Raw genomic sequence first — 27,771 nt, 5'->3', positions numbered from 1 at the left:
AGGAGGAATGGTCCAAAATACCTTCATCCAGAATCCAGACACTCATTACAGGCTACAGGAAGCGTCTAGAGGCTGTTATTTCTGCTAAAGGAGGCTCAACTAAATATTGATGAGATATTTCTGTTGGGGTGCCCAAATTTATGCACCTGTCTAATTTCGTTTTGATGCATATTGCACATTTTCTGTTCATCCAATAAACCTAATTTCACTACCGAAATATTACTGTGTCCTTCAGTTATTTGATAGATCAAAATGAAATTGCTGATCCAAACACCCAATTATTTATAAATGAAAATCATGGAAATTGTCAGGGGTGCCTAAACTTTTGCATACGCCTGTATGTATGTATGTATGTATGTATGTATGTATGTATATATATATATATATATATATACAGTGAGGAAAATAAGTATTTGAACACCCTGCTATTTTGCAAGTTCTCCCACTTGGAAATCATGAAGGGGTCTGAAATTGTCATCGTAGGTGCATGTCCACTGTGAGAGACATAATCTATAAAAAAAAATCCAGAAATCACAATGTATGATTTTTTAACTATTTATTTGTATGATTCAGCTGTAAATAAGTATTTGAACACCTGTCTATCAGCTAGAATTCTGACCCTCAAAGACCTGTTAGTCTGCCTTTAAAATGTCCACCTCCACTCCATTTATTATCCTAAATTAGATGCACCTGTTTGAGGTTGTTAGCTGCATAAAGACACCTGTCTACCCCATACAATCAGTAAGAATCCAACTACTAACATGGCCAAGACCAAAGAGCTGTCCAAAGACACTAGAGACAAAATTGTACACCTCCACAAGGCTGGAAAGGGCTACGGGAAATTGCCAAGCAGCTTGGTGAAAAAAGGTCCACTGTTGGAGCAATCATTAGAAAATGGAAGGAGCTAAACATGACTGTCAATCTCCCTTGGACTGGGGCTCCATGCAAGATCTCACCTTGTGGGGTCTCAATGATCCTAAGAAAGGTGAGAAATCAGCCCAGAACTACACGGGAGGAGCTGGTCAATGACCTGAAAAGAGCTGGGACCACCGTTTCCAAAGTTACTGTTGGTAATACACTAAGACGTCATGGTTTGAAATCATGCATGGCACGGAAGTTTCCCCTGCTTAAACCAGCACATGTCAAGGCCCGTCTTAAGTTTGCCAATGACCATTTGGATGATCCAGAGGAGTCATGGGAGAAAGTCATGTGGTCAGATGAGACCAAAATAGAACTTTTTGGTCATAATTCCACTAACCGTGTTTGGAGGAAGAAGAATGATGAGTACCATCCCAAGAACACCATCCCTACTGTGAAGCATGGGGGTGGTAGCATCATGCTTTGGGGGTGTTTTTCTGCACATGGGACAGGGCTGACTGCACTGTATTAAGGAGAGGATGACCGGGGCCATGTATTGCGAGATTTTGGGGAACAACCTCCTTCCCTCAGTTAGAGCATTGAAGATGGGTCGAGGCTGGGTCTTCCAACATGACAATGACCCGAAGCACACAGCCAGGATAACCAAGGAGTGGCTCTGTAAGAAGCATATCAAGGTTCTGGCGTGGCCTAGCCAGTCTCCAGACCTAAACCCAATAGAGAATCTTTGGAAGGAGCTCAAACTATGTGTTTCTCAGCGACAGCCCAGAAACCTGACTGATCTAGAGAAGATCTGTGTGGAGGAGTGGGCCAAAATCCCTTCTGCAGTGTGTGCAAACGTTTGACCTCTGTAATTGCAAACAAAGGCTACTGTACCAAATATTAACATGGATTTTCTCAGGTGTTCAAATACTTATTTGCAGCTGTATCATACAAATAAATAGTTAAAAAATCATACATTGTGATTTCTGGATTTTTTTTTTAGATTATGTCTCTCACAGTGGACATGCACCTACGATGACAATTTCAGACCCCTCCATGATTTCTAAGTGGGAGAACTTGCAAAATAGCAGGGTGTTCAAATACTTATTTTCCTCACTGTATATATATATATATATATATATATATATATATACCACAGTTAGTTGCAGTCCTCGAATCTGATTGGACGAGAGACATTCCATGACCTCTGATGGTCTGACAGGATCAGCATTCGGACGCTTCACTGTGTGTGTATCAATCCGCTTGTGTTCATGCTGTTCTAAACTAAAGTGTAAGAGCAGTGCTGATCTGTTAGGAGTCTTTATTTTTTAATAAGTTGCAATTCCCATTAAAAATCAAAGATGGTGCTAGCATGAATAAGGTCTATGACCCACAAGCTTGTTTTATTGGATAAAAAGTTTTTATTCAAGCAAAGAAAAAAGACAAATATTTTTTTGTAGCATCCAGAGTGAAGTTGTCTTTAGGAACGCATTGTTTTGATTGAAATACTAATAAGACTACTGAAATGATTCCGCAGTCTCTGAAGTCATCTGGTTTGATCGAAGGGCTGGTTTGTGTATTTCTGTAACTGCTGACTTTCTGGGATTTTCACACACAACAGTCTCTAGAATTTACTTCGAATGGTGCCAAAAACAAAAAAAGCATCTAGTGAGAGGGGTAGTTCTGCAGCTGGAAACACCTTGTTGACGAGAGAGGTCAACAGAGAACGGCCAGACTGGTTCAAACTGACAAAAGTCTATGGTAACTCAGATAAACGCTCTGTACCATTGTGGTCATAACAATATAATCTCAGAATTCTATTCTGAGATGCAGGTTGGCGCTGTCTTGGCGGTATAAAGGGGACCTACACAATATTTGGCTGGTGATTTTAATGTTGTTGCTAATCGGTGTGTGTGTATATGTGTATATGTGTGTGTATATATATATATATATATGTGTGTGTGTGTGTGTATATAAACACTCACCTAAAGGATTATTAGGAACACCATACTAATACTGTGTTTGACCCCATGGTGGCCATAAAGGGATGGACATGGTCAGAAACAATGCTCAGGTAGGCCGTGGTATTTAAACGATGCCCAACTGGCACTAAGGGGTCTAAAGTGTGCCAGGAAAACATCCCCCACACCATTACACCACCACCACCAGCCTGCACAGTGGTAACAAGGCATGATGGATCCATGTTCTCATTCTGTTTACGCCAAATTCTGACTCTACCATCTGAATGTCTCAACAGAAATCGAGACTCATCAGACCAGGCAACATTTTTCCAGTCTTCAACTGTCCAATTTTGGTGAGCTCTTGCCAATTGTAGCCTCTTTTTCCTATTTGTAGTGGAGATGAGTGGTACCCGGTGGGGTCTTCTGCTGTTGTAGCCCATCCGCCTCAAGGTTGTGCGTGTTTTGGCTTCACAAATGCTTTGCTGCAAACCTCGGTTGTAACGAGTGGTTATTTCAGGCAAAGTTGCTCTTCTATCAGCTTGAATCAGTCGGCCCATTCTCCTCTGACCTCTAGCATCAACAAGGCATTTTCTCCCACAGGACTGCCGCATACTGGATGTTTTTCCCTTTTCACACCATTCTTTGTAAACCCTAGAAATGGTTGTGCATGAAAATCCCAGTAACTGAGCAGATTGTGAAATACTCAGACCGGCCCGTCTGGCACCAACAACCATGCCACGCTCAAAATTGCTTAAATCACCTTTCTTTCCCATTCTGACATTCAGTTTGGAGTTCAGGAGATTGTCTTGACCAGGACCACACCCCTAAATGCATTGAAGTAACTGCCATGTGATTGGTTGATTAGATAATTGCATTAATGAGAAATTGAACAGGTGTTCCTAATAATCCTTTAGGTGAGTGTATATATATATATATATATATATATATATATATATATATACACACACACACACACACATGCACGCACACACTTTTTGTTATATCAGTGACAATTTTGGAAAGACCAGTATTGTTGTTTTTATTTACTAGCTATGATCAGACAAAGGATCAGGTGTATTAGATTTAAATGTTGTGTGTGTTTGTCAGGGTCACCCATCCCCCTTGTCTCTCCCACCCTCTTCCCCTCCTTACTTCACTGAGCACATGAAAGAGACTGGCGCTGAATTCTGCAATAGAAGTCTTGCATGTGCAAAAGAACATTTATTAATACATCACTGAACACTGTGAAACCTGTCACCTTAAATGTTGACTAATACAAATTCAGATTTTTTTTATCTCTTGTTAATCCCATGTGTGATCATTATGAGCACCTGCCTGTGGATTTGGTATGCTAATATTTGATGGCATCCAATTTGAGATTTACATTGGTAAAATATTGTTTTTTATAGAATGATAACTATCTTGCTGTGATCTTGCGATCTTGCTGTGCAACTGTGTCCAAACTGGTCTTATTTCATTATCCTCTGTAGCTGACCCCTGCACTATACCAGCAGCTGACTTCACCATTGCTTGGCAACCAGATCATATTATAGCTCTCTTCACCAATCAGAGTTTGCACCAAGTCTGAATGAATGCACACCCGGCGTGCATGACAGGTAGCAGCACTCAATAATGCTAATAAACCCAAACCAGTCAACCAGTCAGAGAATAATTACTGCGGCTGTTGACTGCCTGCTTTATGTTAGGAAAATATACAACATAAGGAAAATAAGCACAGTTTTTATCTAAATGATTTCAGATGAATGTACATTTATTTCTTTTGATTTTTTGATATTCACTCAACCTGATTACATAATGTGTGTTACTTTTAACACATTATCCCCAACTGTTTCCACCACTGATTCACTGTATTGCAGATAACCTATTAGTTCCATATCTTGCCTTGACAATTAATGTGCAGTACCAGGCCAGAGTTGGAGTGTAAATGGAAGTGAGTGTGTTTGTGTTTGAATGTATATTGGAGTAGGGGCTTTGAAACACTATGTGAATTAGTAGAGTTTGGGGTGGCCATTGTTTGAGCAATGGAGGAGGAGAGAGTTAATTAGGATTGTTAATCCTTCTATTATTACAACGTTGTCTCAACCCTCATTTAAACTCACGCAGTCTTGTACGCACACACTGACCTTTAGAATTCATTAACAATGCAGCCTTAATGATGCTTCTGCAATCTTATGCCTTTTTCCATGAGAACTCTGCTTGAGTGTGAGAGAGAGTCCATGTGTGTTGTGTAAGTGTGTTGTTTGGGGGGTAGGATTATGATACATTTCAGACAAGCTAAAAGGGTGAACCACCTGGTTGCGAGAACGAGTGCTAGTGAAGGAGATTGACCACTTGGTGCTTTAGCTCATGCAACAAACCAGGTGATTCAGCCTGAACTCTTTCTGTCAAAGATTTGAACTTGCTTTCCAGATTCTATTTAACAGATCCACAAAATTACATTCACATTGATTGTGTTTTAAGATGCTACTTATGTGAAGAAAAAAGTTATATGGCAGTTTTGTGCCACAGCGCAGCCTTTCCAATGCTTGAGGTTACTGCAAGCCGAGTCTCGGGCTATTCACATATGCACACACAGTGTTACAGGAACTCCCATGCTACGTAATCCACTCATCACAACTGCTGCGTCACCCAATGTCCGCTTGTCGAAAGCCTCCTCCTTAGCGCACGCTGTCCTCCACTTCCTTCTTTCATGTGTCTTTACGTTAGATACACTTTAGTTTACTTTCTGCTTTTAATAGATAAAAACCCTAAAGCAATATTATGTAAAATTAAAGCAAAATCTATCTACCCATACTTCATATTGATTTCTGATTTGGTTGAATCAGTGTTACGATTGCATGTAATATTGTAGCTGTTATTTTCTGTTTGTCTGGTTATATTCATGAATGGAAGTGCGTGTAATTGTTACCATCATGTATGATTTCCAACTCTTATTATTATTTTTTGTCGTTCGAAAGCCTCAAGATAACAAATATCCTCTGCACTCGATCGCATGTCTGTCTGGCATTTGTAGGTCTGGCCAGCAGAGGTTGTAGTCTATCCGGTTTTGTAGTGTTTCGTAGTGGTGTTTTAGTCCTCGTACTCACACTCTTGGCCAATGTATAGTTTAACAGCTGCAAGAAAGGCTAAGAGGAATTTCGACCAAGCAAATGAAAAACTTGTGTTGATTTCTGATCTGGCATTCATAATATGCCACTTTTTGTTTTGTGTGCCTGTGTTTTCGTCGTTTCTTTATCTTGTTTAGTAATGTGTGTAAGCTATGTGGTGTGGTTGTCCATCGCTGTCTAAAGAGGATTGGTTATGTGTGACAGTGACATTGTTCTCCTTGTTATGGTACCCCGGGCACAGTGTGCACGTGTGCAGTCCAGTCCAGTTGTTGCAGGCAGCCGAGACACAGATGGTCTTTGGTGATACCAAATTCCAGAGGCATTGTTTAAGGAAGGCAAACCGGGTTAGATAATTGAGAGCCACAATGCATGATACCCCCCCAGTCGGCTCCAGTCTCAAACGCACACTCACACAGATATGCATGCACTGTTCTCAGCACGCACCCACTTCTCTTTCTTTCCACCCTCAAGCTCAGTGTCTATCTCTCTCTTTCTCTCTCTCCTTGTCTGGTTCACCCTAGCAGCAGAGTGCATACTCGCCTCTGATTGGTGGATCGCCTCTATGTGAGCTATCTGTGGTGTGACGTTGCTGTGCATGTGATTGTGAGAGCGTGTGTGTGTGGGTCGGACTTGGGAGGGGGTATTCACATCACGTATTCTGTTTGCTTTTTCTTTTGGTGTGCAAGCGAATGGGGGAAGGGGGGTAGAGGAAAAGAAAGAGAGGGAGGAGGTAATAGTGCAGCAGTGATAGTGATCACACTGCCTTTTTAAAAAAAATGCTCCTGTGTGTATGTGGTTGAGCCATGAATTGGAGGAAGTGAGAGAGAGGCAGATAGGGCGAGAAGGAGAGCGCGTTTGAGAGCTAATGTAAAACAGGATTAAGAACACAAGATGGCTTCCTGAATGGACCGAGAGAAAGAGATGAAAAAATAAAGAGAGAGAGAGAGAGGGACGTCTAGAGATTGCTTTGGGTCTTCTGATGGGGACACCTCTTTCCCTGAAGAGCAGCACATGAAGGAAGCAAGGCTGAGTAGGTAAATATTTATTATCACAGGAAAAATTAGGGACAGTTATGACAGATGGGTGAGGGGGCTTTCCTTAGGGGTGGGGGGTTATGTAGACACAGAATAGACTCTGAACACCGGGTTATAGAATGGCTGGGGTCAAAAACAAATGGCTGGCTCGAGGTCATTGTTGATTGTCTTTTTATGATATACAGATATGTTTCAGATCAAAATTAGCAGGACTGTAATAAAAAGGGCAAAATGTAATAATTTTATTAGAGTTCTATATTTTCATTTTTGAAAATGATCCCTGTCAAAATTTAAAGGCGTTTCTGACTAATGATATGGCAGCTTGAAAGATCAGTGAAGGATAAATAAAAAAAATCTGATTTATGCTCATGGGTTTTCTGATGCCAATGTATAGGTTTTTGTCCATGTTATTAATTGTTGCATGTTATCAACCCATTTTCTTCCTCTTCTTTTCCATTTATTTTTTCACGTATGCCCTGGAAGGTGGAATATTTTGAAGACATAAAAGCTCGGTCCATCATCCCAAACCTGGCTAAAAAGGTGAGATAAATAACCCTTCTGCTGGCCTTGGCCAAGTGTCTCTGTATTTCATATTCTTCATGTTGCCTGGTGTTTTCCTAAAGGCATGGTTTTGAATCAGAAAACTTTCATACTTTGAGCTGCAGTTGATGATTTGTGCTTTATCATGACTTAACAGGCCCATATGCATTCCCAGATGCAGATTCGACTGCAATCTGAGTGACAGCTGCAATCAGACAATCCATCTGCGTGCTGCAGGTGCGACTTGGTGTTTGTGGCCTCCGTATCTGTGTCGTACTTCCATCCCAGTAATGCACCAGAGTCATTACACAAGACGTGTTATGAGTGTTTAAATGCCTTCTAGAGCTGGGCAGTAATATGAATGGTGGCATAAAGCTGGTGGGTACAGGCGATGGTTTAAAGAGACCCGGGCTCTGCGCTCATTGGAAGAGAGGGAGGCGTGAGCTTCGCCTGGAAAAGAAGAGAGTAGAGGAGGAGGTGGCCTTTCTCTCTCTCTCTCTCTCTCTCTCTCTCTCTCTCTCTTTGGCTCTATCTCACTCTCTTGCTCTGTCTGTCAGTCTGTCTGTCTTCCTTTTTCTCTCTGCTCTGTGCGTCAAGCCTGGGAACAGAGAGTGTGGCGGGCGGGACTGCCAAAGTTTCCAGTCATCTGAGGTAAAGGGAGTAAAAGTTAGTAGGTCACATACACACACGCATGCGCGTTGACAGCGCTAGTATTTGTGTGTGTCCATGTGAGCGAGCACGTGGTGGAGTGTTTATGGACTAGTGTAACACGTAGCGTCAGAGGTAGACAGACTCAGCAGGCCTTGAGAGCTTTGGTTGCAAGTTAGCCGTGATACTCTCGATGAATGTGCTGGATAACCCATAGGTGTAATCACGACTTCTGCACCGCGGTCACTTTATCGCTGTAAAATCAAGCAGATAGTCTCAACAGCACCACCGGTGTCAGTGTTTGCACTCTGGTTGCTCTTTGGAAGATTTAGATGTAGTATCAGCCAGGACATAATATACATCACTGTTCCACTAAGACTCATTTCTATTCTGTTGGCTTTTATGGTCTTACGAGGAAATGTATTTTGCATCTTTGCTAAAGCCGTTTTCCATAAACACACACAGAGACTTATGCAACCAGACACATACAGTTCAAGTATCTTTTAAATCTTGCTTGCGTTTGGCCTCCTAAAGAAGTGTTTCCCAAACTTTCTTGTCTTGGGGACCCCCACAGCCCCAACGGTAAGGCTCAAGTACCCCTTCACCGTCAGCAAACGAGAAATGTGTTCCTTTTAACTTGTACTGGATTTCTTTTACAGAGGAACTATGTGCTAAAAATAATAATGTTAATTGTGATTGTTTATGTTTCTGTTTTATATGTTTAACAAAGTAAAATCTAAATATTTACTGGTACCACCTGGGGTACACTTAAAACTGGTTGGTTATCACTGTCCTAAGTACTGGTTTCTAAACTTTTCTTGTGGCTTACCAGTTGGCCAACATGGCCCTCATCTGTCTTGCATTGTTGTTTTTAAGCCAGAAATTGTCAGTTTGCTGTGAAAAGAGATGGTTTCCATCCTTTGATTATTTGTTCCAAAAATATACACCGTAAAGACTTGTGTATTGGCATTGTCAAGCTTTGTTAGGCATTTTGCTCTGATACAAAACTCGTCACCACGTCACCACGTGGGATAGCATGTGATGATGTTTAGTGGTATATTCTGATGTTGTACATATTCTTTGTAATTACTCAGCTGTACCCAGAAACCCTCAGATATCGTGGACTGGCCACTTAAAACAAAACCTGTGACTATAAAGGTCATTCAGTACTCATTGAAGAGAAGAAGAGGTTTTGATTCTGTGTAGCATTCCATTCCATTGGCTTGGTTTTCGATTGACAAAATCTATATATATCATCACCCTATTTTATTCATTTAAAATACTCCAAAAGTTGCATGGGAGGAGCCACCACATTAAAGGGCTCATGGAAAGTGTGTAGTAATGGTTCGTTTCGAGGTGTACGGAATCCCCAAGCATGACGGGAAAGGGTTAACACTAACCTAGATTTTGTGGCAACAGTGAGTGGCAGATGACATCACGGCTGTAATTATAGGTCAGACCCATCCCTGAGGCTGCTCACGTGATGTGGTATTTCTATATGTATATCTGAATGTGTTTGAGAGGGGAAATGGTTTGTTAGTGTGAACGTTTAAAGGTAATGTGAAAAGCAGGAAGCTGCCTGTTTTCATTTCAGCGGTGCAACTGAAATGACGGCCACTGCGGGGGGAGGGATTTTTATATAGTTTTTATACAGACTGAAGTTATTTTCGTTACTGAGAAAACAGGATGTTAAAAATTGGATGACTAAACAATTTGAATGAAGTGACACATTGTCATCCCTCAACACAAGACAAGTTTCCTGAAAAACACAAGCTACAGTCAAAGCATATTGTTTGTGTAACATCATGAGGTCTGGTTTTTGTTCCTGTCTATCCACCCCACTAAACATTCTAAAGTCCAGTGGGCAACCTGACAATGATTTATTTGTAAAATAGTGTCAATTTAGTACAACATACCGGGACTAGCTTAGAAAAATAATGTTGGAATGTGTGATCCATTTTGACCAAATTGAATCTTTAAAACTAACTTTCATCCCTACTTTTAGCTGGCTTTGAAATCTGTGTCAAAAAGCAAAATCAAAGCAAATTAAACTAATTAAAATACTTTACTTCAGGGTGAGCAAGTGTATGTTGTGGATTTTAAAATGTATTCTCATTGCAAATGTGTAATAATAACTGGATTTGTTTCATGTAAACAGTGATTCGCTATACAGCCATCAAAAGACTGATGCAAGTTCAAGAACCTAAAATCTGCAAACATTTTTAACAATGATTTTAAACTTAAAGGTGTATTGTGTAATTTCCGCATCACAATTGTCACCAAACAGAATTGCAAAAATAAACACAATTTTCCAACAGGTTTTGCAAAACTGAATGAATGTATTTGAAAGCAACCTACTGTATATAGCTTAATTAAAATCTTAAATTAAAATCTTAATGTAATTGCACATTCATGAGCGCCATGCCTATGAGAGTGTTCACATTGTCTTTAGCGTTAAACAATGCAAGTTCTCACATTGTAATATGCCTTCACTGGAATTAAGGGTTCTAGAAAAATCTGTTAATTAGACGGGGTGCCACAAATTTGTGGTCATGGTAGTGTATTTTAACCATGAAAAATGGACACACTTTTACTTAGTTTCAGGTACTTTAAGAAATTTTCAAATCTATTTAACAATGCTGTCTTTTTTCACAGACATCGAATCCAGGGTAAACCCTCACCAACTGTTTTTTGACTCGGCTCATTCACAGGTGTTTGGTCAAAAAAATGTGAAGCTGTTCCGTTAGGGGATTGATATCAATTCAGCCATTTCAGTTCGACTTGAACCATTAACTCAATTAAGTTCAATTATGTTCAATTTGAAAATGGTTAAACCATTTCATTTAAAAGAAATCATTTTTTTTTAATCGAACATATAATATAATAACATTAAATATCGGCTGATGAACAAAAATCAGTCAGGAAAAGAGTAAACACAAAAATAAATATAGCTGCAAGCAGCAATGATCGGCCAAGCCTTAAAACCATTCACCAAGCACAATGTAAAGAGCTCCAGCACAACATTTAAACCAGCTAAGACGGGGATCGACCCGGGGTTCACCCAGGCTTTTGAACTGAATCCCAGAGCTCTAACCACTGCGCTACACAATCGACATATCTGATATCAAAGAGACATTCTAAGTTGAGAGTACATGACAATTGTTGAGAAAATATTGTTATTGATTTTTGTTTATTGAAGCAGGAATTCTACAATAAAGCATGGTCTGCATACTTTGGAGTGTATGCATACACTGGAGTGGTGCTGGCGTAGTTGACTAAAGCACATAACTGGTAATCAGAAGGTTGCTGGTTCGAGCCCCACAGCCACCACCATTGTGTCCTTGAGCAAGACACTTAACTCCAGGTTGCTCCGGGGGGTCCCTGTAATAAGTGCACTGTAAGTCGCTTTGGATAAAAGCATCTCCCAAATGCATAAATGTCAATAATTTAGACTAAGAGATCAAGATGTAAATTTTTTAACACTGCTCTTTCCTGGAACTCAAACTCACAATCTTTTGAGCCATAGTCCAATGCGTTAACTTCTGGGCCATTCAGTTGACAGCTCAAAACTGCTAAAGAGACATTCCAAGTTGAGAGCAGCAGGCTTTGAATAATATATACATTTTTTTTTTATCTCTGCCATTTCTGAAGAATAAGGAAGCAATGATACATATTTTTGTTTAAATTGACTACAAATTTTGACCACTGTGTGGCTGTCTCCAAAAGGCTCAGGTACACTTATGACATGATATTGAAGACGCATACCAGTTCTCTTTAAAATCCAACAAAGCATTCAAAAGGTACATTACTTAATTTTTTTTTCAATCTGATATGGCTGATATCAAACACAACTTAAAGAAAGAACAGACTGGATATGATGTACATTGCAACTTCTTTGTAGTTTACAAGCTGCCTGGAGGTTCGAACCTTTTGATCTCTATGGCTTGCAGGTGCAGCGAACTGACCTCAACGCTATACAGCCACACATTGTATTGATGCTAAAGTCAGCTAATTCTCAGCTGACATGCCACAGTGCATCCAGTCCATTCATCTCTCATTAACTGTAGTAGTGCAGTCATCCATTCCACAGGAATGGCAAATCCACAGTCCAAGCCTTAGTGAATGGCAGGCATGCATTTTTGTCTCTTTAAAGCCAGCAGACTTGGGTACACAAGGTATGATTGACAGGGTTTGATTGAAACAGTATTCATTCCAAAAATGATGGCAAACAATAGTCTTGAGCCATGAATTCCTTACTTGCATTGCATAACAACCAACATATGAACCATCAAAAACATGCTTTTTCTAAAAATCGTGTCATGACTAAATAATTAATTATCTTAAATTCGTTTATGATGGTTCAGCACAGCAGTTTCCTCAGAAACCATGATTTTCTTGACATTGAGACAAGAATCTGCAACCTTTAGGCCTAATCTTAGCTTTAAAGTTTGTATCAGTTTCCAACCTCTGGACACTGACTAGGCTGGCAGCTAGCTAATGTATTCTCTATTTTTACTTCTTTTGTTAAAGAACTTTAAGTTTTTTATTGGTTAATATTTGAGGTTTACATTAATTATAAATGGATGGTTTAAAGTCAGTGCTTCATGGTTTATTTGTTAGAAGCAAATGAGACAGGACTATACTTGGGAATATATAAGATTTCTTCCCATTTTGAAAGAGATCTGCATGATGATCATTTGTCTCCTTCAACGTGATTGTCTTTCAACTCTCTCTACCCTTTTCTCTTTCAAGCCTTTGTCTTTACCATTCTGTTATTTTTCTGCTTTCCTCTCTCCTATATCCCCTCTCATCAAATATCACCTCAGTTTTTTTCCCTTCTCCAAATATTCTTGCACAAAGACCACTCTTTAGGCTGTGTTATTCCGCCGTCTCATACCTCCTCCTTTCCCACCATCTTATTGAGTGATGAGGGTCGCTCCTCCCTTCCCCCTCTTTCTCTTGTGTCTTTTCTGATTTGCTTCTCCCTCCCTCATTCTGTCTGTCACTCCTTCGCTCTTCCATTCTCTTTGTTGCCCCTTGTCCACTGAAATGGTACTGGTGCTTGGCTGGGGAATATGTGGGGAACCTCTCAGGACTTGCCTGTGTTTCCTCTGTGTTTCAGAGCTGAACGAGCCAACGTTAATGTGTTACCATTTAACTTGCCCACAAACATGCCACATTGCAGTCTTTGTTTTCAAGTCTTACACCTAGTTCTGTGAACATATGCAAACATTTAAAATAATGGGATTTAGCATCCTTATGATATCTTAAGCTGACTTCCAAAGTTATAATATATGTATAACAAAATTTCATAGCAACTGAACATGCACCACACCAACGTTTTCAGTGACATGCGTCTTGGATTATATTGGGAGCATCTAGCTTGGATTATCTAATTTTGTTGTAATATACATAGTATGGCCATTAATTCCACTTACATTAGCAGTTTTTGGTTATAGACCCATTTTAAGGGTCAATGTAGAGCAAAATGTTCCATCCCAGAACCACCATTCTGTGGTATAAATGTGTATAATGGTTCCAGATTGGGCACGAGCTCTGGCACTGGTGGAGAAGGGGCTTTTAAGTATTTGAGGGGTATAAGGGGGGTGTCTCTCAGCTGAGTCGTGCGTGCTGACTTGCATGTCCCATGCTACAGGCAGGACGAATTATGATGCACACACACACACACACACACTTACAGACATTTACATTTGACATCCTACACTTCACAAGTCCCCGCCTTGCCCTAAAGAAAGAGTTTTAAGCCAAGGGACGCCTAAAATAAGGTATACGCAACAAGAAAGAATAAGAGGTCAAAGAAAGAGGACATGGTTGGGAGGTAGTAAATTGTTTGGGGGCCAGAAAACAATAGAAAGATCTAAAAGGACATTATAAAAATAAAGACATGGGAATTACAGAGAAGATGAGAAGAAATGGAAAAGTAAGTTCAGAGAATGCAAAGACGGATAAAGAGAAGTGGATGTTTTGATAGTCTGAATGGGTGTCTGTGCCATTCATGATCTACCCCCAGACCTAATGCACTCAATGACCCTAAGCTAATTTGCATCTGTGTGCACGTGTTCGACCGTGCAATCCTCTTGCGTGCATTTGTGTGTGTATACATTTCTTAGAAAGCACATTCGTGTGCCTGAGACTCTTCTGTGCCTCGAGGTGGGCCCCTAGTTTTAGTTCACATATGTTTGTGGGTGTGTGAGCATGTCCAGTTCTGGACTGAAGGGAGAGGTTTAGTAAACACAGAGGGTGTTTCAATGTGCTGCCGTAGTGTGAAGAGTATAGTGTGGATGGACTGGTTATAAAAGACAAAAAGAAAGCTGTGTTTTAAAGTTAGCTGTGTGTTCTTTTGTTCAACTCTTTTTGCAACAATAATTTTAAATCTCTGAAATGTTGTGCCTTTGGAAATATTATGCTTTCATGGGCCAAACTGAACGGAAAAAGATCCAATCAATATCTTGATGTTGATCTAGGTTACTTTCTAACTGTAACTGTTTGTTCACTATGGTATACATATGGCTGAGCATGCTGCAGTATTTTTAATATATACATTTCTTACAGATATACTAGTGTATACTGTAATAATATTTATGACCTTGCTTGTTCTGTGAGTTAGATTTTATAGAAACGTGTATTTGTGCACGTTTACGCTCCTTTGTGCGTTTCCTATGGGTTTGTGTGTGTTTCTAACAGTTTTTCTGTGGGTGGCTTTGTGTAGGTGGGGGTTTGATTATTACATTTTTTTGTGAAGCATAGATGAGTCACGATAGATTGATTAACCAAAAGACAAAAGGTGATCATCATATGCCGTAACCATTATGGTGTCAGTCATTGTGTTTCTGAGAATAACTAAACCTGAGAATGAGAATTGTAAAATTGAGAATAGTGCATCAAGCACAAGTATTGTTTGGATATTGCTAAGTTTTGGAAAACCAGTGTTAGGTGTACAGTATAGTTCTGTCATGCGTACTAAGAGAGAAATCTGATCTCTAGTTATTGGAAGCTTTTGTTTGCAGTTGTTGCTGAAAAAAATGATCTCTACAGCACATTACAACGTACATGTATATAATATAATGTACACGTATATACAATATAAGCATAACAAATAATAAATGAACAGTATTTTAAAGTAATTATGTTTATGTTTGACATACAGTAGCTTATGCTTGTCAATGAGGTCTAAAAGGTTACTATTTTTACATTTATTTACATTTATGCATTTGGCAGATGCTTTTATCCAAAGCGACTTACAGTGCACTTATTACAGGGACAATCCCCCTGGAGCAACCTGGATTAAGTGTCTTGCTCAAGGACACAATGGTGGTGGCTGTGGGGATCGAACCAGCGACCTTCTGATTACCAGATATGTGCTTTAGTCCACACCGCCACCACCACTCTACTTTTGATACTGCCAACAGTGAAGAATGATCTATCACATGGTTCTTCAAAAAGTTAGTAACATAAAGTGTATAGTTTTAAGTAACCTTAATACGCGGAGATAACAATTTTGTGAACTGAGGCCAAAATGGTGTGTGCTGACACAGCATCTGGAACTCACACTGTCTGTGTCTGCAAACAACATCAGAACATCAAGCAGATGGTTGAGTCAGCAAAGCTAAAAGTGGACTACAAGGACCTGCTGGAACTAGTCTGTGACATACAGTTATGACAAGTGTCACTAGTGTCCAGTTATAGAGACCTTACTGCAGATGCTTGAAGAGTCAGAAAAGGTGACACACTTCCTGATAACATCACCTTTAAGCAGTGGGTTAAGCAGCAGATGTGATCACTGTCGTTCTCCCTAGGGATGAATTCTCTGTTTCTCTGGCTGAGAAACTCAATAGGTTAAAGAGAAACCATTGGTTGAGGACATCAGCGTGGAAAACTGTGATGTTTTGGTAAAATTATTCCACCCACCTGGACCAAGAACATCATTCAAAATGTCTACTGAGTTGTCAAAACTGACAACTGCCGAATTGACTACTATCACCGGACACTCCCACAATATTTCAGAGAGACTGAGGAAATCTCACAGCTTCTAATAAAACATGTACATGGCTTTAAACTCTTTCTTTAGGGCAAGGCGGGGACTTGTGAAGTGTAGGATGTCAAATGTAAATGTCTGTAAGTGTGTGTGTGTGTGTGTGCATCATAATTCGTCCTACCTGTAGCATGGAACATGCAAGTCAGCACGCATGACTCAGCTGAGAGACACCCCCCTTATACCCCTCAAATACTTAAAAGCCCCTTCTCCACCAGTGCCAGAGCTCAGTGCCCAATCTGGAACCATTATACACATTTATACCACAGAATGGTGGTTCTGGGCTAGAACATTTTGCTCTACATTGACCCTTAAAATGGGTCTATAACCAAAAACTGCTAATGTAAGTGGAATTAATGGCCATACTATGTATATTACAACAAAATTAGATAATCCAAGACGCATGTCACTGAAAACGTTGGTGTGGTGCATGTTCAGTTGCTATGAAATTTTGTTATACATATATTATAACTTTGGAAGTCAGCTTAAGATATCATAAGGATGCTAAATCCCATTATTTTAAATGTTTGCATATGTTCACAGAACTAGGTGTAAGACTTGAAAACAAAGACTGCAATGTGGCATGTTTGTGGGCAAGTTAAATGGTAACACATTAACGTTGGCTCGTTCAGCTCTGAAACACAGAGGAAACACAGCCAAGTCCTGAGAGGTTCCCCACATATTCCCCAGCCAGTAAAATACTCTTCATTTTTGTTTTGCTTGTATTACATCTGTTAATTTTTCAAAATGCATGAAAAAATAGATTTTTCCCAGATTTCTACTAGCCCTAGCTCCGTTACCAATGGAATCTTAAACATCAGAATGCTCATATAGAGGGCTTATTTCTGTGAAAAGTTCAGGTTCCTATCTGGTTTCCCACCAGAGATATTAAACCCGAAAGTGAGGGGAATTTTAAAAAATGCCACATTCTCGCCTCCATAAAAAAATTAAATGAGAAGTCGCAAACCTGAAATGTTCTGCATGTTCACTATATTTAACTTGGAACCCCCTAAAAAATTGAAGTCCGAGACTCGAACCCTTCCGATTGACCCTAAATGTGGAACTTTCATTAACTTTACTTTAGGACTAAAGTTCTAAGTCTAAGGAACAAGAATGTGCAAAATGATATGTACATGTACTTTGTAATGGGCTCTAGAGATCAGTTTTTGTTCCAAGGAGCCAGGATCATCCTGAGCCGAGATATTGTGATTTCCGTAAAGAGCTTTTTAACCAAAATTTGTCGTGTATCATGACACAAAGATGGCTGTCATGTTTAAACCAAGTAAAATAAAAAACTGGTGGTTTTGCAATAACAATATATAGAGGTAATTAAATCAAATATAAAATGGTCAAGCAACCAACTTTACAATTATTGGACCACTTGAGATGGACTGACTCAACTGTATATAATCAGAAGGTCGCTGATTCGATCCCCATGGCCCCATTGTGTCCTTGAGCAAGGCACTTAAATCCAGGTTGCTCTGGGGGGATTGTCCCTGTAATAAGTGCACTGTAAGTCGCTTTGGATAAAAGCGTCTGCCAAATGCATAAATGTAAATGTAAATATAATAGTTATTAAATAAGTCTGTCTGTCTGTAACGGCAAAGCGGGCATGGTAATCAGTTAATGCAGATAATCTCAAATTAATTTACCTGGTTGATATACTGTACAAGTCTATCTCTAGTCATTAATCCTACCCTACTAACCTTTTCACCTCAAACACAGTGCCTGACCCTTAGTTTCCGGGGCAACTGCCACTACAAGTTGTGTTGTATAAAAGCATCTGCGTAGAGACACATTTTAAATTTAAGTCCCTCTCTAGTGTATTACTCACAACAGGTCAGTAACTCGTTTCAGAAAGTGTGAGATTCAGTTTATTTGATGAATAATAACATGATAGAAAGAGCATATTGTGGTGACCTTTATCTTTTGGTTAATGTTGAAATGCCAAATCTTTCTGTGTATTACAGTGTCCTTTCTGAGACTTTTCTGTTTAGTTTTACATCCCCTGTGTCTCTTGCATTTGGATCAGTTATCAGCTGTCTTGTGACACTGGATATTTGGCTCACTTGGTTGGGTTTTCTCATATTTCTCATATAAAGCAATTACTTTGAGGCCAAAGCAAAGTGTCCTCTGTACAGTTCTTGTGGAAAATCCAGATTTTCCTGTATGGTTTAAGTTAATGATATGGGCCAGGTATGTATAATTTTTTTCTTTCGATATCAGTAGCTAATACTCCTTGTTGGTGTCATTCAATGTCATCTTCTCTCATTGAGGAGAAAATTATGTACATTTGTTTATATATATTTTATGTTTGCATGTAAATATCAGAATATGCTTAATAATTGTATTTCTGGTTACTTGACATGTGATGGTTTGGGACTTAAGATTTATGTGTGAAGATTAGTTTTGTTGATGTATTGTAGCTGAGGGTCTCGGATCATGTGGTACATTGAAGGTGCCATGTTTGTCTGTCAAAGTATTAACAAGTAGTGGCACAAAATGTTCACCTGTTAAATCAGTTAAAAAACACCAAGTGTCTTAGTAGGATGCTAGTAGTAATGAAACCGTGATCAGTGTTGTTAGCTCCGCATTCCTGCTTATTTTGTTAGCACTCCAGTTTTGATCTCGTCAGCGTAATGCACCTTAACAGGAAGGGTGAGGTAACTAAAGAGCACAAGAACTGCTGCATCACACTGAAAAGGAGCAAGGGAGTACACTTAAGCGGGTGAGTAAATGAGCGTGTGTGTAAGGGGTGGGCACATCTACATTATGTGTTATGACACATCAGCCCAGCCCTTTATTCCCGACTGTGTTGAATGATCGTAGTGACGCAACTGCAACGTCATAACAGTTCCCTCTCTCCATTCTTTCTCTCACCAGCACTCTCGCTCATTCACTCGCTTATCCTCTGCCAGTGACGGTGCTCTTTACCTCTTTGCTTGGGCTTTGGTCTGTATGTGTTTGTCCATGGGGTTGCCTTGCCTTCAGTGTTGACGGTGGTGATCCATCTGACTTAATACAGAGCGTGAGCGAGAGAGAAATACCCTAATCAGAAAGAAGACTACAAGAAGAGAGGTCTGCAAATTGAACTACAGAGCACAAGATTATGTGGGTTAATACAAATCCTGCATTATGTACTCGCATACAATCGTGGGCGAAGAGTGTAAGACAGATTCTGCGGACTGGCTTTCTGGTGACAAATCAAGATAATTGGCATGTTTTTCATTTGTTCTCAAGCTGAAGTGGTGTTTGAGGAGAAAATTGAGGAAAAAAAAAAGAGCGGTACAGAAAGAAATGTTCCTAGAAATGAGGGAGAGAAACAGAGACTAAGCTGAGAAGCTAAGAGGAGCTGGGAAACAGACATTTGAAGAGAAGGGTTGGCATGAAATGAAGGAATAGTATTTAGGCGGAAAAGAAAGTGCAAGACTCCTCGGAACAGAGAAAACAAGAATATGATTTAGAGCAGGACTATTATAAAATTATTTTCCTTCACACCGAACCCTGACTCACCATCATTTTCTCGATATCCCTTCCCTGGAGTGAACATTCGCTGATTCTGTATCCATGCAAGCACCTCATCTCACTCCCTCATGGAACAAACATCATCGACAAGTCAAACTAGTTAATCAGCTGCAACATTTTGCTTAAAAGCCAGTGTGTTGTGTGCCAATCATTCTATTTTCCCTCAAAACTTTGTGCTCCCAATCTCTCTGCATTTCCTGTCAACCTCACTATACCTTGTGGTTGCTTCTCTCACAGCCGCTGTGCTTTCCCTTTCACATATACCGTGTTCCTCGCGTACTTGGCCGTTTGCTGCTGTTTGACTCTTTTACCTACGGTCTTTATAAAAAGCACCCATGTCTAGTCCCATATACTGTATATGCTTAATTTAGATTATATATGATAGAAGACTCGTTACCCACACTGCTCAGTCTTTTACTTTTTTCGTGGGAGATAACTTGTGTATGTTTTTGTCCATAAGCATCTCTCTCCAACATTTCCATTCCAACATCTATTTGTGATCAAAACAAAAATTTGCATCATAATTTGTTTGCAAGGTAACAAGGAGTATATTATAATGGCAGGAATTAGTAGATCGGAACCAGTCATTTCCCTTTCCCCTTTCCTTGTTTGCTTTGCATTTTATTCTTAGGTTTTTAGGCAGCAGCTGTCATTTAGTGTTCTTAGTATACCGTCTGCATTTAACTGCTGCAGCCTCCATCTTAAGGAACCATTCAGAATACACTATTCTTAACAAACAACAAAAAATGACATGAAAATGTGAAAGAGCTGCTATCTGTATGCATCTTTCCGGACCAAAAGCTATAAATCTGTTTATACAGTCCTTTATTTAGCTCTGTATCTAGCCAATCTGCAGCAGCTATATTTCCTGCACGCTCCACCATTCCATCGTACGTGCCCAGTGTGGCTCAGATAATGGCCTCTCTCACTCTGCACACACAGAAAAAAGGAGGGGGGGAAAGAAGGGAGGAAGAAAATGAGGCAGGGGGAGGGGTGAGTGACCAAGCGAAAGAGAGAGAGAGGTGAGGGCTGTAAGGCAAAGCAGACGGCAAATGCAAAAAGCAGAAAGAAAAAGGAGAAGGGAGGAGCAGAGAGACATAATGAGAGAGGGAGAAAGAGAGAAGCGACTGTGGCAGTAGGAAGAGAAACCGAGAGAGCAAGTGTGTGCGTGGGGGAGGTGTGTATGACTGTGTGTGTGCGTGTGTGTGTCCGTGTGCCGCACTGCCTGGCTGACTGAGAAGTGGGGGAGAGAAAGAAAGAAACACAGAACGAGAAAAGAAAGAAACCCATCGTGGATTTCCACCGGCTGTCATCTTTTTTTGGCACAGTTGCAGAAACCGTATTCCATGCACTTTCATTTGCAGGATTCCCACCTTTGTCTGTCTAGCAACATTTTCAGGACAACTAGATCACTGTAAGTAGACACCAATCTTTTTAAATGTATACCCATTTGATCTGTCTCTGTATTTTGACGGTGAGAGACAAGAGAATACGGGGGGACGCAAAGGGGAGGGGGGTGTTTTGTGTCTTATCGTGTTCAGCAGTCTACTACCTGGGTTTAAATCCCATCCGCACTCTCTCTCTCTTTTTGCTTTGTGCTGTCAACCCCTTAACACAGCTGTTAATTGCATGTAATGCTGGAGACATAGATATGTCCTTAGTTCAGCACACTGAGTTTAAAGTGCAGCTTTCACATCCGAGTAGAACCGGTTTTGCATTCTCTTCTGGTCAGGCATGTTACTGATTTGGTAGTAGTTGTAGCTGTTTGTTTTTGAGAAAGTGAGAGTTCTGGCATGCCTCAGATAATTGCCTAAGCACATGCTTTCTGCTGTCAGACAGGTATGAATTTGCATATCTATCCAAAGAATCGGATATACTTCTTGTATTGCTTATATTTAAAAAAGAACTTGCTGATGTATGAAATACAGACTCCTAGAAAGTGCTTTATGCCTTTAAGTGTGTTCTTGTGAACTTTGTGGTGGTACTGACACTATAATAACTATATTGGGAATGTTTTCTGTTGTATTGTTCAGCTTTTTTTTTTAGAGTTTATTTGCGATTGGTGTTGGTAAGTGGGATTCCAGCTCACGTTTCTTGTCTGACACATGCCTTTGAAACGCATATAAACACAAAGTCTGCTCAAAGGCTGGTGCACAGCCCCATGGAGGTCCAACCAGACGAAGTGTCTGAACAACTTGTCCATCATTAGAACCTATCAAAAGGGCTGTCAAAATGGAAACGCAAAAAGAGAGCTTACAAATATTGACACATTTAGTTACTGAGTTTTCTGGTTAGTTCGGTGCTCTTAAAGTGTATTTGAGATGTGGAGGCACATGTCTAGCCTTCACTGGGTTCCACAATTTCAGTATAAATACAACTCTTAATATAATTTATTTTTCATATACATTGAAATTTGCAAATGTTATAAAGGTATCTGCAGAGTTACTGATTCAGACACCTGAATTGACAGCTTAGTTTTAAATAGATGTTACATTCAAGTAAAGATCTGTATATATATATATATATATATATATATATATATATATATATATATATAATATATATATATATATATATATATATATATATATATATACATATATATATGTAGGCTGTCGATTTAATGCGTTAATTCAGTGCGATTAATTTGACTGAAATAACGCAATTAATCGCAATACCCCCACGGACCGTAATAAGGAAGATTCCTGAGAAATGCAAGCTTGTAGTACCAGCTGTTTACTCCAGAGGGCAGTAAGTGAAATTTCAGCTGTATAATTATTTCATCATTATGTATTGAATTATTGTTATATGAGGGGCTTTCTCAGCAAATATTTGTATATGGAATTAATCGCGATTAATTAATGGGGACACCATGTAATTAATTTGATTAAAAAATGTAATCGATTAGATATGCTTTACATCATAGAAAAAGACTGAAAGAAAGCTGTAGTTCTCCTCTGTGAAGCAAACAGGTTTCATTTCATACACTGTCAAATCGAAGAGCAATAAAGGTGTCATACATATATTTCATTCATTGACATCAATTTATGCCAGCTCTAAATTTCCACAACATTAATCAGACAATTACAAGAAAACAAAACTAAGGATTTTTTTTTAAAACCAGGACGGCATACACAGTATATTGACAAAGGCATTGCCAGCTGTATTATAATTGTAAATATAGGTTTGTTTTTGCATGAGACAGTTGAACTGGTTGCAGTATCCATTCTGTCCTTCAGATGGGTACTAAAGCTAAGGTTATTTTAGTCAGAATACACTGCAGTCAGTGTTCTGGTGGTGTTCACTACATGGATCATTTAAACAAGTATAATATAACACAGCTATAACCAATGACCATGTTAAGTCAACTGTGTTTTTTTTTTTGAGAGAGAGAGAGAGAGATGGGGCAGGGATTCCAATGGGAAAAAAGTATCATGTAGTAATCTCTCAGATCAGGCAGCAACTTTACGGAGAATACCCAGATGAATCAGCCCAAGAGGTCAGAATATGTTATCTTGGTAAAATATAGGTCAACGATAATGTCACTGTTGATGTTTGTTTGAACAAGTCTACATTTCTAGATAATGTAATCAATGCATCACAAATCACAGCCAATCTAATGGCTACAACAACAGAGTGTTGAATATATGGTCCGTTTTAAAACATCTATGTATGTAAAACATTTTGTTGAAGCATTGTCTAGTAACTGTGTCTTTCTTTCACACACAGACTGTTTCCGTGGTGGGTTCAGTGGATGGCCCCACAGGAAGAAGCCAGATGGAAATTGGGTCCCATGACTGCCTGGAAGAAGGCGTGTTAGACCAGTCTAATGGGGTGAGCAAACATGCAACAAATGAAAAAGATATTTGTGATGAAGAAGATGGAGGCATGGCCAGGGAGCAACACCAGCACAGCTACCATGAGGGGCCTGGAGGTATTTCCAAGACATCAGACTGGGGCCCTAAGCATGCTGAGAAATCAACAAATCCTGAATCTCAACAGGGTGCTTGGAGTGGCCAAAACCCCAGCACACATGTGAATGATGTGGATATGGAAGATGCACGAACACTAGTGGCATTTTCTGCTACTGTAGGCTCACTGGCCCCTTACAGCAACCATCAACCTTCTCAGACTCCTCCAACTCAGCTGTATGAAAGATTCAACCAGGAGATGTCTAATGGAAGTGAGGAGGCCAGGCAGAAAGGTGTGGATGGTGCGTTTTGCCCCCCTGAAGATTTAGACGCCCTTCAGGCTGCACTGAGCAAGGCCCGTCATGGCCACAAGCCACCTAACTGTGATTGTGATGGCCCAGAATGCCCTGACTACTTGGAGTGGCTGAAAAAGCAAATCAAAATGGTGACTAATTGCAAGGACAAAGGGTCCTGTAAGGTATCTGGTGCTCCTCCACAGCCATATTTACAGCATTGTTATGCTCAATCCCAACCTCAACAATGTGGAAATAACCCATCATGTGTGCAAGACACAAATCCACAGACCCCTGTTAACAAGCCTTCAGCTCCAAGGTCCTTTGACCCACCACCTATTCCCTGCTCCCCTAGTGTTCTATCCATAGCCAAGGAGAGAAATGTTAGCTTGCAAACAGCTATTGCAATTGAGGCCCTGACCCAGCTGTCTGCTACTGTCCAACAAAAGATTGTTTCTCCAGGCGAGTCTTCACCTGCAAATCACCATCATCATTTGCCAACCTCATACCCTCAGAGTATGCCACAATTGGTCTCTTTATCCCCTCTTTCTTCCTCCTCTGTCTCCTCTGCTATGCCACAGTCCATCCCTCCTGGAAATTACCCTCAACAGGACCCATCATCATGGGAACAGCAGAGGCCTCATCATCAGGACATTATGCCAAGCTCTTCACACTACGCTTCCCAATACCCATCCTCCAAGTCCCCATTTACAGGCCTGCCCCCATCAACCCCTAACCCCCCACCCCAGCAGTGGCAGCAGGGCATAACTGGAAGTTGTGAGAAAAGCTCCTCTCAGAACCTATGGATGAGGATGAACTCAGAACCCCAGCCTCAATTTGTAAACCCATCCCATGGTAGTAGTGACCCAGTGTCTGAACTGAAGCAACTCCTTGGAGACACTGGTGGAAAGTACACAAACTCAGCATTCAAATTTCCACTCCCTCACCCCAGCTTGCAGGATGGTCACAAGGCCAGCCTTACTGGGGTGCCACACATCAAGCAGGAGGTGGATGCAAAAGAGTACCAAGGCTCAGGGTGTCCAGTCATGGGCCAAGAGGGGATGGTAAATGGCCAGCAGCAGTTCTGGGGTCAGCAGTTTTCCCCTTCCATTAGGCACTCAACTCAGGCAGCACTACAGCAGCACCTTCACCATAAACGCAATCTCTTCTCTAACTCCCCAGCCTTCAGTTCATTAGCCCCAATGGCTTGTCAGAACCTCCGTAAATGGTGGCCACAAACTACGCCAGAGAGTCAAGGAACCATCAAACAGGAGCACAAAGAACCTAAAAAGAAAAAGAGTGTTCAAATTTCTCCTCATCTCAAACAGCCAATGGGTGGGCTATGTAGCCCATTGGGCCAACCTCTTCCAAAACCCAAACAGATTGTCATCAAGAAGCATAAAAAGAAAGCTTCACAACCAACCTTTCTCCCACAGAGCCAGATCACATTATCGAAAACTCCACACATCAACCCAGGTTATGCACCATCCTTATCCCAGCTGGCTCCCTCTTTACCACACATGGAAGCTGGGCTTCCCCCCTCTCAGGTGGCTGAGAGCCACCTAGCTCCAGCCCAATCTCAGGAATCCATTTTGAATAGCAGTAGTGCACCCATCTCTGAAAACACCCAGTCGTCTCCTACCACCCCTCTCTCTATCATAGCACCTTCCAACCAGAAGGTGATAGCTTGTTCAGGCCCAGCCGTGTCAGCTGAAAACATCCCAGCAAACTGTATCACAATTCATACCTCTACAAAACGGTCTGCTCCCTCTCTGACTGGCCTCAGTACCCTAGATCCAAAATTTGAAGAGCTGATTCGCCAGTTTGAGGAGGAGTTTGGGGACAACATTTCCTCAGCTTCTGCAGCAGAGACCCCAGAGCAAGGCCCATCTCAGCCAGTGGTGACCGCATCACAACCATTCTCAAACTCAGGACAAGCCAGACCAGAGTCACAATCCCCAAAGCAGCCAAAAAACTGCCCTCCTGTTCCTACAGTTATGTCTGAGCCCATGGTTGAAGGTCAAAAGGGGATGATAAAGAGAGTGAATGAAGAAAAACCATTAGCATCTGAGCAGCTCTATACTGTAAAACAGGAAAGTGAGGAATGTGAGGTGGCTGTGAAACCTTCTGGACAGCTCCTGTCTGTGCCTCCGGAGGCATTTCTGGAGCGACATCACCCATTAATCACATCTTTCACCCCTCCAACAAAGCGCATGAAGATTGAGTCATCCGGTGACGTGACAGTACTCTCCACAACCATGTGTTTCTCTGCAGATGGAGAAGGAAAAGATTTGAATACACCCACCAAGGATATCTTCCCTGCCTCCCCTTCACTCAAAGGCTTTCTTGAGTCACCACTGCGCTATCTGGACACTCCCACCAAGGGCCTGCTGGATACACCTGTGAAAGATGCCCAAGCTGAGTTTCCCACCTGTGACTGTGTGGGTAAGTGCAAGAGCATTCAGAAAGAAAGTCCAGCTCTGCAAATTCTCTTGATACAATATGGTGTTGAAAACAGTGCAAGAATGCACATATTCACAAAGAGTATTTAATCTTCAATAAACTGACAATGAGCTTTAGACGATTTTACATCACAACATGGAACAGCACACCACATCCCCTCTCATTCTACTCATAGTACCAAGGGACTTCAAGCTTCAGAAAGCTAGGAAGATAACATTCTAGCTTCAGAGATGCTAAGCCAAACCACACCTCTTGAGGCCTGAAGACAACACAGAAAACTATATGAATGGTTGTAGCTTCATGTTTTATTTTAATCACAGGCATAAACCCTTCATGTGTTAATATAGTTTAGCTTTAGTGCAGTTTCAAGTATAGACCTTCTTCACTGCAGTTCCATTTCTGATTTTTGACGTGAATGAAAATGAGGCTGTGAGGGGGATAGACTTACAGTCTCTTCAATGGCATCCACTGTATAAAGCTCCAAGATCACATCTCATTTTCCACAACTCAAGTTTTCTAGAGGTTTTTGTGAAATAAAATGTTAGTTTTTTTTATGTATCGTCAGCAGAATTATCCAATTTATGCAACCATAAAACCCATTGAAGAGACTGTAAGTCTATTCCTCACAGCCTCGTTGTCATTCCCATCAAAATGTAAAGATGGTGCTACTGTGAGTAAGGTCCATTGTCAATTAAATTGTAACATAGATTAAAATGATCATCAAATTATCTTTAAGAAGCCACAATAGTTTATCTTGCAACACATAATTTCTGCATCAGCACATCTCTCAGTGTAGTGTTGGGCCATGTCTAAGAATGTATGACCAGGGGCCCACTTATTACTTTGTAGTCTGTTCTCTGTCCCTCTTGGAGAGGACCAATAGGTTTGAAGAAAGCAGCCCACTGTAATTCTTTGGGCCAAGTGCAGTGCAGGGCCTTCTGTGTTCAGGATAATGGTATAGTGAGTACATCTAGTTTCTGCAGAGGAGGCAGCCACAATGGAGAGAGATTGCTCATATATCATATGATATACTGTGCCCAGTCTTCAAAGAAGGGAGGGAGTAAGGAGGACAGGTTTAGAAGACATGCTTGGCAACCTCTTAGCTTTCCCTCGTATCTCTTATTTGGTCCTTTTAGAAGGTTTTAGTGACAAGTGTGTAATAATATTCTGTTTTGACATTTCTAAAGAGCGTATTTGTTGTATTGTCAGCAGTTCTATTCTCTCTGTGTCGGTGCCAAAAATATAAGAATAAATCTATACAATTTTTCTCCTAGTCCAGTTCTCTTTGTGCAGTACTTGCTTTTTCTCATTTTATTGGCTATTCTGATACATCCAATTCTTGGTGTTTCACCCTGCC

General features: G+C 40.6%; 1 protein-coding gene and 1 long non-coding RNA gene across 5 annotated transcripts in view; one reads left to right on the top strand and one right to left on the bottom strand.

The window, feature by feature from the left end:
• LOC127640304 (methylcytosine dioxygenase tet3-A-like) overlaps window positions 1-27,771 on the top strand; it is a 52,320-nt gene that overhangs the window by 9,271 nt on the left and 15,278 nt on the right. The window contains exons 1-3 of one of the 4 annotated variants that reach the window (XM_052122774.1): window positions 6,652-6,977; window positions 7,465-7,521; window positions 23,477-26,396. In XM_052122774.1, the coding sequence (XP_051978734.1) occupies window positions 23,525-26,396 (2,872 nt within the window). In that variant the 5' untranslated portion in view covers window positions 6,652-6,977; window positions 7,465-7,521; window positions 23,477-23,524. Of the gene's footprint in view, window positions 1-6,651; window positions 6,982-7,464; window positions 7,522-20,870; window positions 21,162-23,476; window positions 26,397-27,771 lie in introns of those variants that run through there. The other 3 variants (XM_052122764.1, XM_052122782.1, XM_052122755.1) reach the window with 3 other exon arrangements.
• Window positions 11,375-13,202, bottom strand: LOC127640321 (uncharacterized). The gene is made up of 3 exons (XR_007970087.1): window positions 13,067-13,202; window positions 11,679-11,741; window positions 11,375-11,550 (listed from the first exon to the last, which is right to left on the bottom strand). It is a non-coding gene; the product is annotated as an uncharacterized LOC127640321 (long non-coding RNA).

This window comes from Xyrauchen texanus, chromosome 4, assembly GCF_025860055.1.
Source record: "Xyrauchen texanus isolate HMW12.3.18 chromosome 4, RBS_HiC_50CHRs, whole genome shotgun sequence".
Classification (NCBI taxonomy): domain Eukaryota; kingdom Metazoa; phylum Chordata; class Actinopteri; order Cypriniformes; family Catostomidae; genus Xyrauchen; species Xyrauchen texanus.
This window is presented reverse-complemented; position numbering and strand designations above follow the sequence as displayed.